General features: G+C 41.2%; 2 protein-coding genes across 2 annotated transcripts in view; one reads left to right on the top strand and one right to left on the bottom strand.

The window, feature by feature from the left end:
• Window positions 1-13094, bottom strand: part of cacna2d3a (calcium channel, voltage-dependent, alpha 2/delta subunit 3a) — a 122653-nt gene that overhangs the window by 17931 nt on the left and 91628 nt on the right. The window contains exons 23-25 of the mRNA XM_070839202.1: window positions 12728-12823; window positions 12469-12590; window positions 11554-11631 (exon numbers count right to left, since the gene is read on the bottom strand). Coding sequence (XP_070695303.1) covers window positions 11554-11631; window positions 12469-12590; window positions 12728-12823 — 296 coding nt within the window. The remainder of the gene's footprint in view (window positions 1-11553; window positions 11632-12468; window positions 12591-12727; window positions 12824-13094) is intronic.
• On the top strand, window positions 2969-9181 carry LOC139209478 (leucine-rich repeat and transmembrane domain-containing protein 1). The gene is made up of 4 exons (XM_070839201.1): window positions 2969-3539; window positions 5438-5822; window positions 5947-6152; window positions 7357-9181. Exons 1-4 carry the CDS (start codon window positions 3533-3535, stop codon window positions 7884-7886), a joined length of 1128 nt encoding a protein of 375 aa, XP_070695302.1. The 5' UTR covers window positions 2969-3532; the 3' UTR covers window positions 7887-9181.

Below are 13094 nucleotides of genomic sequence, written 5' to 3'. Positions count from 1 at the left end.
GCGTATGAAGAACGTATTTTTTTGTTATTGTATCTATTTTTTGTTAGATATTAAAGAGGAAAGATTTGATTGAATAGGTATCGATATCTTACTGTTGTGTTATTGGTATCAGTGGCATCTTTAATAATGGAGTCAGTGTTGAACGAATTATTATTCCTAAATTGCACAAATGTTGTTTTGATTTTATTTATATTTTTTAATAAAAGTTATGTATATGTATTAGCATTAGCATATACTGTAAGTCATTAGCAGTAGTATATCTAGTACAATAGTTGTACTTGTATTTTAGTAAAAACACATTTGTGGATCTGTGTTGTTTGTGTAATATTGCGCATAGACACACACAGTAATGAATTACTGTGAGAGATACAGTAAGAGTAAGTGTTGTTTGGAACCAAATAGAAATAAAATCCTCACTTGAAAAATACACTAGATGTCAACACATAAAGAGTACATTATTAATGACAAATATCTCCCTGGTTTGCAGTTCTTGTAGTGTGGCTGTGTGTTTGCATGATTGTTTAAGTGCAGTGGGGTGCTGCTGTGGCCTGTTTTAGCCCTTGCCCAGAGGAACAGGTGCAGATTATCCCGTCATAAGCTTGCCAGATCCTTTCAGCAGCCCACCATTTCTACACCCACATGGAAAACCCAAGAGTAGAAGCTAATTTAAGATGCTGGGCAACAGCAATGGAAACACACATGGTGCAAAACCGGGGAGAACCTAGATCATTAAGCCAATAAAAGATACAGGATCATCTACCCTAAAAAAGCTGTAAAAACAAAGGCAAGAGAAGAAAAAAGATATGGAGGTTGTCAGTTATGGAGGTTGAATTGTTGTCAGACAAAAATACTATGAAATCAAACATAAACGACCTAAAAGACCTAATATTTGAAAACACAACAACATAGCCTATTTATATGAAATTGTAAAATGAATAAAACAATATCTATATAAAATCTGTTCAGCAAGGAAAATAATTCATGGAAACATAGATCCAATATGAGAAGTACAAAGGTTTGCTCTGTAAAATTGTATTAGAGGTTAATAGTGCACTGATGTTGCCTGCTACCTGGAAGTCAGCTTAGAGCAAAAAGACAAAAGCCCAAATCTGTCTCACTAATGCTCAGGAATTTTCTGTACTATGGGGGAACATTTAATTTCCCTAGGTATGATTTAGGAACTTGGGGCTATTTATGCCGTGAGCTGGGTTTATGAGTGCAAAGATGAAGAGACATTAAATCCACTCCAAATCCACCCCATCACCAATCTCCCATCGGTACAATCCCTGGCAAGGAGAGATGACAACCAGTTTAAATCCTACAGATACTTGGGATTCTAATAAGGATTGTATAAACATATACATCCATCAGCGCAAGGCTGCATTGGAGTGTGTATATGATTGTGCACCTGCATGCACTGTATCAAATGTGTGTTTCTCAGACACATGCGTATGCATCAGTTCAAATCCCAGCCACAGAAAAAACCCTACTAGGACAAGCATAAAGTCATATGAGTGTCACAGACACACCGAGCTGCCTGAGAGAGGTAGTTATTTACAAATTTGGTGGTGCATCCGCTACACGGCACAGGGACAGATCATGTCAAGATGCTGGTCAAAATTCAGTGAATGAGCAGAACAGGAGGCGTTGTTAAGGATTCCAGCACTCTACAAAAATTAGGCTCCACTGATGCCTCATTCATGAGCGTTCTTGTTTAGACAAAATTGAGGCTTGACTAATTGCTATTGCAAAATCCAGATTAGATGAGCAAATAATTTTAGAAATCAGGCAGTTCATTGCTTTACAGCTGAAAAACATTTGAATCTGTCGGCAAAATCTCGAATGTGCTCTCTGAATGAGCCGTATAAGATCAATGCAAATCAGCAAACCATCTTTGTATTCTGCCTTTAAGGCCTTAATGCCACATGCATTAAATGCGTCACAGGAGATTCACGTCAGGGGAAGAATAGCAAGGCATGTTGTCTCCCTCCCTTTTTTTTCTTACTTGATCCTTAACAGTTTTAGACCTTGCAGCACAAACACAACATGCTGTCGGTGCATATCAACCATATTGGCTTTTAGCAAATACAAAGGTGTCATCACACATTTGAAGATGCATTTGCCTATGTAGCTGCACATTACCACTCAAGAGTGCATGTGAATGAGGCTGCAAGTGTGTGTGCAGGTACATGCCCCTATCCATGCATTTATTTTTTTAAACCATCTACACGTGTGCATTAATTGCTTGTGGCTGATATCTTCACACAATTACCACAATAAATTAATTAGGTGTAAGCTGGTGACACATATTGACTTCAGTTTTACTGTATATGACAGAATGAAAATAATTGTCATGCCCTTCAGCAGAAGAAAGGATATAAATATGGATGGACAGGAGGGCAAACACAGGGGAGGGTACTACAAGACAAGGTCAGCTTGTAAGCTTAATCATATTCATCGTTAAAAATGATTTGATCATTAATCTCTTCCTGACTCCTCCTTTGTGCATTTTTGCTTCTCCTTCAAGCGACCCATGAGGTCATATGGGCTTAACTCTCAATCCATTTACATGCAGAAAAAAAAAATCCATGTAAATTTACTGCAACAGCTTAATATCCTGTGTGTTTGTGTGCATGTGTGCATGTGTGCATGTGTGCATTCGTGCGTTCTGTGTTGCTGTGCTGGGGGTGTGTTCTGCCAGCCCTTCTGCCCACGGCTCATGCATCACAGCGTGCCACAGCAACGGGCATCCTCCGACCCTGTTCACTGTGCGTTGAAGTGTTTGAATATTTGTGTAGACACAATGCAATCCGGACCTAATTTTGTCTTGCTCAGCTCTGGCAAGAGCAATAGGAGGCAATGTGAATGTCAGCGTACGAGTGTATGCTGTGATTTAAGAGGCACAGCTGTCCACTGGGAGATGACACACCGTCACACTCACCAATACAACTGGGGACAGGGAGAGCGAGCGAGCGAGCACAACAGAAACAGAGAGAGAGGTCAGAGTGTTGATTTGGATTCAGCAGAGGAGCAGAAGTAAAATCAAATCAAGCAAGAGAAAGGGGAAAATGGAAACAAAGGCAAAAAACAGCATGAAGAAAAATACAAGAGACAGAAAGAGAGGTTGAGAGACAGTGAGAGAGCCACAGAGAGATATATAGAGCGAGAGAGCGAGAGAGAGAGAGAGAGAGAGAGAGAGACAGAGAGACAGAGAGAAGCAGAGCTCCCTAACTCTAGTGATTCCCAGACTGGCTGGCAGTAAGCTCTGTGCTCTGATCTGCCTGCTTTGATGGGGTTTCATGCCCATGTAGGCAGTGTTGGGGATCCTGAGGGCAACACAGGTTTCTACTGCTGATCACGGCCTCTCTAATTCCTACCTTCAGACCACATCAGCCTACACAGATGAGAGTCAGCACAGCTAATCTCAACCTTACTGACGGCTAATGGATCATCAACCAATGACAGTCACGAGAATCCGAAAAGGGAGCTAAAAGAAGATCGAACGCAAGTGGCCCAAGGACGACTGGCAGATATGAGAGGTAGGAGCTCCATCATTGGGAAGAATGTCATCATGAATGCATTTGTGTATATTTGTGTGTATTTGTGTATGTGCATGGCTAGGTGGGCTGTTATCAGCTGCTGAGACTAGTATGTTGTGTAAACTGTTGTGTAACTCAGGGATGATGAAGCACGGGCTGCATCTTGCTTCTAACACTTCCTGAATTAATACAGTTAACACAGATAACAGTATTACATTCACACTTTTATGTTCATGGCTGTACATTAGCATTGCCTCTGTGTGTTTGCTGTTGCAAGTGGGCTTGGACATTGGTATCAAGCTGATTTAAAATGTTATTAGCATTGGGTTGTGTGTGCATGTCATAACAAGCTCATCTGTGTGCACTTTGGACTGGAGGGACACATCGGAGCAAAGAGCCATTCCCCTGTGTTGACCTCATTCCAGAGCTGCTGTTACAACGCTCCACTAAGCTGATGCTGTTTACATGTGCCCGTGTATGCATTGTATGTATATGAGTAAGAGTACACACATGTGTATTCTCCCAGTCACACACTCTCTAACACAAATTTCATTAACAACGATGCAATTAATGAAGGGTTTTGCACAATAGTGTTCCAAATCTCAACCCAGCCATGTTCTGATGGGTTTTTTTTGATGAAACAAGCAACATAATATCATAACAGCAACACTGTCATTGTACCAAACTAACACCTGAGATTAGACCTGGGAGCACCTGCTCCTGTAAATCACAAACCACAGCCAAGTAAAGGCAAAACAGTTATTGCATGCTTGTAAATGTCTATTTAATAGACTATATCACAACAGTGTTTATTCAAAGAATATGCAAGCAGTGGACTTAAGCATTATCCAAGTGATACTGCAGGTTTTTTTCTAATTTAAACAATTAGATAGTGCTCTCCCATTCAAATTCAACACCAAGTCAACATTTTCAAATGGTTTGATTATTACAGACAATAGCTGTAACAGTGTTTCCTTACATGATTCTGGAAAAATAATTTCCAGGGATATGAGACTCACAACTGCCTCAGCACAAAGTACAATTTAGGCGAAGATTCTAGCGGGAGAAGCTGTACGACAGGCGAGGAAATTAGATAATTCCCATTTGAGAAAACAAACATTTCCAATTAGTAAAATGGCAACTACACTCCTCATAAGAACATTTTAGCTGTTGTGCCTGTAGAGATAAACATGGTGCATCTTATCTGTCTGTTCAGGATCTCTGAGTGTAACTTGTGTTCACAGCTACATGCCCAGGCCTGGGTCTGAGATTCATTTCATCGAGCCTCGAGCTCATACAGCCAGTGCTATAAATACTGCTGTAATGTTCCACAAGAAATGGACATGTGAAGTCATCTCAAAGGGAATCAGACACCCAATATCTGCTGTGTATGGATTTGTGCGTTGGTGGAGTGTGGGTGAAGGGTTATGAGGCCTTGGTGAAGTCACCAAGGTCCACTGTCTAAGGGAGGGTGGGAGGTGGGAGTTGGCATATTACTAATAAGTTTACTTTCTTTATGAGACAAAAGAACAGTGCTATCCAAGTAAAACAAAAGTGAACACTCTTTAGATTTCAGTTTCAAACTTATTTACATGGACAAACTGTGTAAATATGATGAACCAAACTATAAATCTTGGAATGTATTTGATCACATACATGCCTTCTGCAACAGAGGCATTTATTTACTTTACTGAAGGTGGTCATGATGGCCTTTGAAGACCGTGGTGTGAATGTGTGCTAGAGAAATAATATTACAGAGTACAGCTTGAAGAAAAAAGTCAAATCTTTAAACTTTCAAAATATGTAATGAGCTGTCGCTTTCATATTTACTGCAACTGCAAGTACACATGAATACGTTTAGATGTCTAATCCAATACTGTGTCCCCCTGTCTCCACAGTGGTACTGGTGTGTGCCCTCCTCTCCCTCCTGTCTTTATCACACGCCTGTCCAAAGGAGTGCAGCTGCAACGGCAACACCAAAGTAGTAGACTGCCGGGGTCGAGGCCTATATGACATCCCCAGACGACTGCATCCAGACACCCAAGAGCTGTATCTCCAAGATAACCGTATCAGGGGGCTGGGGTCGATGGCTTTCCGAGAAATACCCCTTGTCCGCATTGTCGATTTATCTAATAACTCTATAACGTCTGTTTCACCGACTGCTCTGCTGGGTCTCAGAACTCTACAGCGCCTCAGCCTGGCCTACAACAGCCTGAGAGAGCTTGACAAGCGGTTGCTTGGGCCTATCCGCTCGCTGTCACACCTTGACCTCTCACACAACAGGTTAAGCAGCAAAACAGAACAGATCAAATATGTTAATTGTTGTTCGTTGAAGAATACACACTTTGTACTTGCCACACAACTCACTGTAATTTACCTTGATTCCTTGCCATGTCACTTCCTCTAGCCTATGGGGTTTGCCCGGAGCCATGGGAGACAGTTTAAGGAACCTTAGCCACCTGGGACTAGCACACAACAGGCTAACACGAATGGACCGCTCCCTATTGGAGGCCCTGACCCGCCTGGACAGCCTCACATTACGAGGCAACCCCTGGAGGTGTGACTGCCAGCTTATAGGCCTCAAACTCTGGCTGGAGACGTACCTCTTTAAAGGTTAGACCACTAGTAGCTCTAGGCAGAAGCTGAGGAATGTCCATTTCAATGCCTTTACTGCTGGGCATGATATTAAATTATGGCAATATTACATTATGATAATACTGATCTTTAACACAAGCAAATATCCTAAAAGGAGAACCTCTTTTAGGGATTAAAATAGACTGATCCCAAATGAATGTAATTTTTTTTATATATATATTTTGCCCTTGGAGAGATTGACAGAGTGGAGATAAGACCAGGCTAAAAGGTCTGTCCAGTTATGAAAAATGGCGAATAACAATGTGTGTCTCATAATGTTTGGTGTGTAGCGGTGGAAGGAATGCAGGTTGTTATGGCTTTTATACTATTATTACCACATGGATGTCAGACCTGTAGTGGATAATATAATGGTGACAATTTACAACATTTACAGTAGAGTTGCTTTGTGACGATTAGTTCACTGACATTGCCTGACCGGAAAATTTAGCAAAACCAGAGATTCTTAGTGCCACACGGCAGTAAGAATCTCCTGGATAACGTTGTGATGTTAGCATGCAGCAGCCCTTATAGCTATGGTGGTGATCTCTACAGCCAGAAATAGTGTATATGGTTGAAGAGTTAAATAGGCAACTATATCATTTTCCATGCTAGATCAACCCAGCATGCATTAGATAACAAAATAACCACTGTACAGTGATAGCTGGGCTCGCTTCGAGTTGGCTGGCCCGCCTACATGCCGATGTTACCCTGACACAGCTTTTGTCTTAAAGGCTGAAAATTCTAATTACTGCAAAACAGAACAATGGGTCCAGATACAAGGATATGTGCTTAATAGAAAGCCAGTGGTTAATCAGGCAGACAGAAAGGGAGCATGTGACATGAATATACAGTCGTGAATAATAAAGAGATTCATGTGACAAGCAAAAGGCAGCTAACAAAGTCCTAACTTTCTTAAACAGACTCCAATTATTGAGCTGTTAATCATATCACACTTGCTAATATGGCCCATTAATGTATACCTTAAATAAATGTCTTAAGTTATGAGCTGGTTCAGAGTCAGCTATGATGATTATGATTGTGGCCTCTCGGTGGTAGCCGCCACAAAGGAGATTAACAGCAGGTAATGAGGTAATGTGCTTATAATACACAACAACTGACTGATTTATCCTTCCTGCCCCCGTCTGTCTTTAACCATCCCTCTCTGATATCACTTTCTCCCAAGGTGGTGTGGTGGATGAGGTGCTTTGCTCCCAGCCTGAGGAGATGCGGGATAGAGACCTGCAGAAAGTCCCTTACCAGCTCTTCCATGCCTGCATGACTACAAGCTACCATTACCTGTTTGCTAACATACACCACCTGGAATCTGAGAGGCTGCTGCGAGGCCACACCCATGGCAACCATGCTCATCCCTCTAGCCACGCTCTCCATGTCCCCATGGCAATGGGGGAAGGTTTTGGTGGTGGGGGAGGTGGTGGTGGAGGAGGAGGGAGTATGCCAGAGTGTGAAAGTAAGCAGAGGCAGCGGCCTGTCAACTTGCGCCACGCAATTGCCACAGTAATCATCACCGGCGTAGTGTGTGGGATCGTGTGTCTGATGATGCTGGCTGCAGCAGTGTATGGCTGCGCCTACGCTGCTATCATGGCCAAATATCAGCGGGAGCTAAAGAAGAACGAGGAGTTGGCAGTGGCAGCGCAGGGGGCAGATCATGCCACGGCAGATGAGAAGGAGCCACTGGAGAATGCTATCGCCTAAGAGATGATAACATGAAACCTGGACATAAAACCTGGGCCTCAAACCTTTAACCTGATCTTCTCTGGATGCCATATGTTATGTTAGTGTACGTGTGTTTGCGAGGAAAAAGAAGAGAGTGAGATTCTTTATGTGTGCGTATGTGTGTATGTTCACCTTCCTCCTGAGACTTGGGTAGCTCAATTCCAGGTATTTGACTATGCACTGATGAGAAGACTAACTTTTACTGTATGCAGGTTCAAGGGACAGGCCAAAGAATCCAAAAGGAATCAATTCCACTTGTCTGACAAATGCATATCACAGATATGAACAAAATACTATATATTTATAATTGTGTATTTGTAGGTATAATACTGTAGTAAAGCTCTGGTATTTTAAAAAATGGATTTCAGAGTTTGGTTGTCTTTTGGTTGTTGTTCATAATATGAAGTCTGATTTAGAGGTTACCTTGACAAATCATCGTAGGCAGCTGCTGTCAGTTAAGTTCTGTTCTAAGTTGTCTGTATCATTGATGTGAGAGTACATGAGAACAAGAATGAGTGTTAGTGTCAGTGTTTCAATTGTGCTTGAGTGTATGGAGATGTCTAATGTATGCACATATGTATAGAGAATTTAAGAGTTTGTGCCTAATAATGTGATATAGTTTTGAGGAGGAAATATGTTTTCTTAAAGGATATTTTTCTGACAAATAAAGTGAAGATGGGCAATTCGTTGAAGCAATAATGTAACAAACTAAAATGAAAACAACAACCAAACCTGGACTCAGCCTTGTTGTTTTTCTATGACTTTACGGGTTCATAAATCTGAATTATTATCCTGCTGCACACAGTCACACCCGCACACACAAACTTCTATCAGTTGAGTCTTGTTTGTGAGTTAATGCTGATCGCATAATGGTAGTCATGTCCCTCAGTATGTATCCTATAAAATAAAGGGAAACTTTTTACCTGATTGCTGTATGTATGTATACTGGCAACTGATATGGGACGGCTTTCATCATTCAAAGAATCTTTAAAGGAGGGGTATTTTGCAAGTCCACTTTGGAGTGAATTCTACTGTTTAAAATGTACTTCTCTTTGTTTTACTACATGATATGTGAATGAATAATACAATATACATTATACAAGGCATTCTGCCACCTTGGGGGCAAGCTGAACAAAATAATAACTCGACTCAGTGCTCTGGAAGCTAAGTCATAGTCAGCATAGCCATGCAACCTTTGGCGAAAAAAAGGTAAAAGTAAAGTCACAGGTAGTAATAGCAATTTCTCAAAAGGAAGGAAACACCAAGTGGAAATGGAAAAAGAGAAAATGGTTAAACATATATTTCTATCAAAACATTGTGTATCATACTTTATAGTAATTTAATTATTTGCTAGAGAGAGAGAAATTTGGATATATGTAATGTGTAATCGTTATGCGCCATAATGATATTACCAAACTTTTTTTTTGCTGATGAAGTTCACTGGTACTATTGCAAGGTAACTGTAAACTATATAACTATATGATACTATATCAGGCGACTGGGAAATCTGATTTCTGTGTAATTTTGATACATGTAAAATGTCACGAAGAGAATTATCAGGCAATGTTTTTAGGTTATATTAAACATGTAGCTTTCTGTGTACATTACAAACATCCATTATTAATATCTATTCATTGATAATTTGCCATCAGCAGTGATGTTTGACTTACTAAGTGTTGTGTAGAGGCACACGAATATACACAGATGCCTTTGGTCTTAACGCCTGACTTGAGTTTTTTGTATATTACGGCAGCAGACTCACTGCACGTGGATCAGGATGTGATGTGACCACACACACACTCACACACACACACACTCACACACTCGTATCCATGCGCATGTATGTGCGTACACGGTAACATTGTGACTCAAGCGATGTCTGCAGGGCCCATGGTGTGTGATGTCATCAGCCTGTCCTGTTCAGTTAGTGTATTAGCGTATTCACGAGTCTACAGCTCAGTGGAGCGCAGGGCAGTGAAAACTGGCCCTAACCGGCCCATGCTTAATTTGCATTCTAGCCCACATCTCTCCTCCCATCTGACTCTCTTATATAAAATCATCCTTACAGACATCCTCCTATCGGACAAGCATGATCGCCATTACTTTATATCAGCATCCAGTGTAACAATAGGGTATATATGAAACCTTGTAACTGATTAGTCATTTGGAGTGCTGCTAAACAGGATTTGAGAGAATGATACTATCTTATAACAATCGTTATCAAGTCAACAGGGTCAAACAATGCTGTGGGCTGGTGTAAACTGTGGGTTGCTTGTGTATCACTCGGCAAGAAATCTGATGCATACTTGGTGTGCATGTGTGCTGTGGCACAGCACAGACTCTACCATCTCTGTCCTTCTGCTCCAGTGGTTTCCCCCAGGCCAAGAGTACCCACAATGCACTGCTTTCATGTCAACGCATTCAGGCACCGTGAAATAATTTTCTCTCTCTCTCTGCCCTTTTATTTCTTCTCTTATTTTATCACTGCATTTCCAAAGGACTTTCCTCTTTCTCCTTTCTTCATTTTTTCTTTCCTATGTCCAGTTTTTTCTGTGATTTCTCTTCTGGCATTACTGGCCCTCATCTGTTAACAGGAGAACTTACATAGATATTCATCAGACGAAGTTTTTAATACGAGGCAAAAGCTGTACTCCACATTGGTCCTTGGCACATATGTTGGTCAGTGGAAGGGTTTAAAATACTCCACAAACTGTACTGTACTGTATTTGAATAGGATAAAACATTTGTAAAGTGTTACAATGTAAAATTCAGTGGGAAAACGGGACTTCCAAAAGGCCTGCAAAAGCCAAACACAAAGAAAGTTGGAGGCACCTTACAGCAAACAGCTGCCTAAGGAGCAGCACTGAGTCAGAAACACAATGTCTACCTATCTACATATCTCAGCCACTTTGTGTTTGTATTTAGCTAAATGTGCCTGTTTGAAAATTCTCCACATAAGAACCTATAATAAATATTTTCATTTGTGCAAAAAATTCCAAATTTCTTTATGCTACTTACGTGCAAACAACATTTCCAACTTGTCAGCCTCATCTCTACTGTACAGCACTGCAACAAAATTATTGCTATACTACATCTCCCCATTTCCCCATTTCTTCCACTTAATCTGCAGTTCCTTTGCTCTGTAACCAAGCTGATGGCAAACAGAACAAGGACCGCACTTCATACCATCAGCTTGCTGATTGCACCAAGTTGCATTATATGGGCGTGACAGTGTGGGGCTTCTGAGTCACCAGGATGTGAGATGAGGCTGGCCACAATGAAATCCTCCAGGCCACAATATGCCTTAAATACGCACAGACGCAAAAAACAAATGCACAGAAGGGATTTATGAAACTGGCTTCTATTGATATATTTAGGCATAAATATTCTTGGATGCAAACGTTTGTGCAGTGTTGCACTCTCGCCTTCTTCTGAGCATACGGGGGATTGCAGGGGCAAGTGCATGGACAAGAAAAGCAGCACAGTCACTTCATGTGGGCAGTGAGTGTTTCACCCTCAAGAAGAGGAATTGAAGTAGGGGTAGGCAATTGTATACCATGAAAACAAAGCCAACATTGCAGCGTAAGGAAGACAGTATTGCCAGTGTAGAGGTGTGTGTGTGTGTGTGACTTGAATTCCCACTTACCCGCAGCTATGGGTGATTTCCTCTCATCCAGAAGCTGAATGGCAGTGCTGGCCAATACAACACTCTTGTTTTCTGATCCTAAGCCACACACATAAAAGCACACATGAATGTAACACACGGGCACACACAGAGTTCACATCACAGTCATATCATGATTCCTTATATTAGTTCTGAACTGACCACAGGGTGATTGGAGAGAGAAACGCAGAACATAAATACCACAAAGTACTATTTCATGGCTACAGCTAACTGCAACAGTCCTAAGAGGAAGAGTGCATCCAAGGCAAGTCCGGCAAGTAAATAAGAGGCTTTCAGATCACTTGTATTAGCTGGCACTAATGGAAAGCCTGGGGCTGAGGACAGATGAGAACGCATTCTCCCTTTGGAGGGGAAACCATTTCTTAGAGACACAGTTAAACTGAATATGCGTGAGCTGCCTGAGTGTGTGTGTGAGTGTGTTTTTGTGAATGTGTGTGTCTGTATGTGTGTTCTGGCCAAGAACTATGGAAAGGGCTGAACCTCTTCCTAACATATCTTGTTTCAACCCACAGCAATCAGTCCTGTCCACAAGAACACAGCCCAGAATTAATAAGAGGGGAAGGGGGAGATGCATGGCAAGAGAAAACGGCCAAATATGGGTGAAAGAGGAAAAGAGGGGATGGAGGAAATTTGAAAGAGGTCTTTCTAATACAAGTGAGTATAGAATTTTATTTGTTCATTTGGCAAAATGTGAGCTTCTGTTGAATTGTCTTATTGTGTCACTTAAACCTCTTTCTCACATTGTCTGAGACAATTTGTGGTCTGTTTCATTATAGCACACTAGCAGGGGCATGTGATGACTTTTCCCTTAACTCCGTTTGGCTTTGTGGGGAGAATTAATGTATAATCTTTTCATAAATGAATTGTACAACTAACCTGTGTTGAAAGGCAGAGAGTAGACAAAGGTACCAGGAACTTGCTCTGCTGCTCTCTTGTACCACAGGGGAAAGTGATCAGCGTTGAACACGCCCTCTTTGTCTTCGGCTGTCAGGAAGTCTCTTGAAGCAGAGAGGAAACAAAGGTGATGATGATACAGAGGATGCACACGCAAAATACAACACACATACACACACTCCTAAGCATATATCTGTGTATGCATACATATAGAGCGAATACATACAAATGGTATACTTACTGGTTTGTAAGCTCATCAGGCACCACAAACAGGTTAATTCTGGACAGCCCTGTTCTTGTGCCCAGGTAGGCTATCTCCACCCCTTTATCGGAGTTCCTGTGTAGTATGACAAATACATACAGTAACCTGCATTTATGCTACTGTAAGTTTTCTATCAGCATCATTAAAACAGAACAGAAACTTTTACAAGAGCTTTAGATTTTAGGTTTTCTGTCACATAAATTGCAATTATCAACATTGAATTTCTACAAATGTCTGTAGTATTATTACCACCGTTACTGTTTTGGGAAGTAATACTGGTCTGTGTGACAACATGATTCAGTTTGTGTTCATAAAGAAATACTTTCAATATGAACATGGACAAAGA

This window comes from Pempheris klunzingeri, chromosome 11, assembly GCF_042242105.1.
Source record: "Pempheris klunzingeri isolate RE-2024b chromosome 11, fPemKlu1.hap1, whole genome shotgun sequence".
In the NCBI taxonomy this organism is placed as follows: domain Eukaryota; kingdom Metazoa; phylum Chordata; class Actinopteri; order Acropomatiformes; family Pempheridae; genus Pempheris; species Pempheris klunzingeri.
This window is presented reverse-complemented; position numbering and strand designations above follow the sequence as displayed.

Excerpts from the sequence above, each read along its gene's own strand:
- LOC139209478 (XM_070839201.1), top strand. Across the intron at positions 5,823-5,946 it reads CTTGACCTCTCACACAACAG|CCTATGGGGTTTGCCCGGAG; the intron begins GTTAAGCAGCAA and ends CACTTCCTCTAG. Across the intron at positions 6,153-7,356 it reads GGAGACGTACCTCTTTAAAG|GTGGTGTGGTGGATGAGGTG; the intron begins GTTAGACCACTA and ends CTTTCTCCCAAG.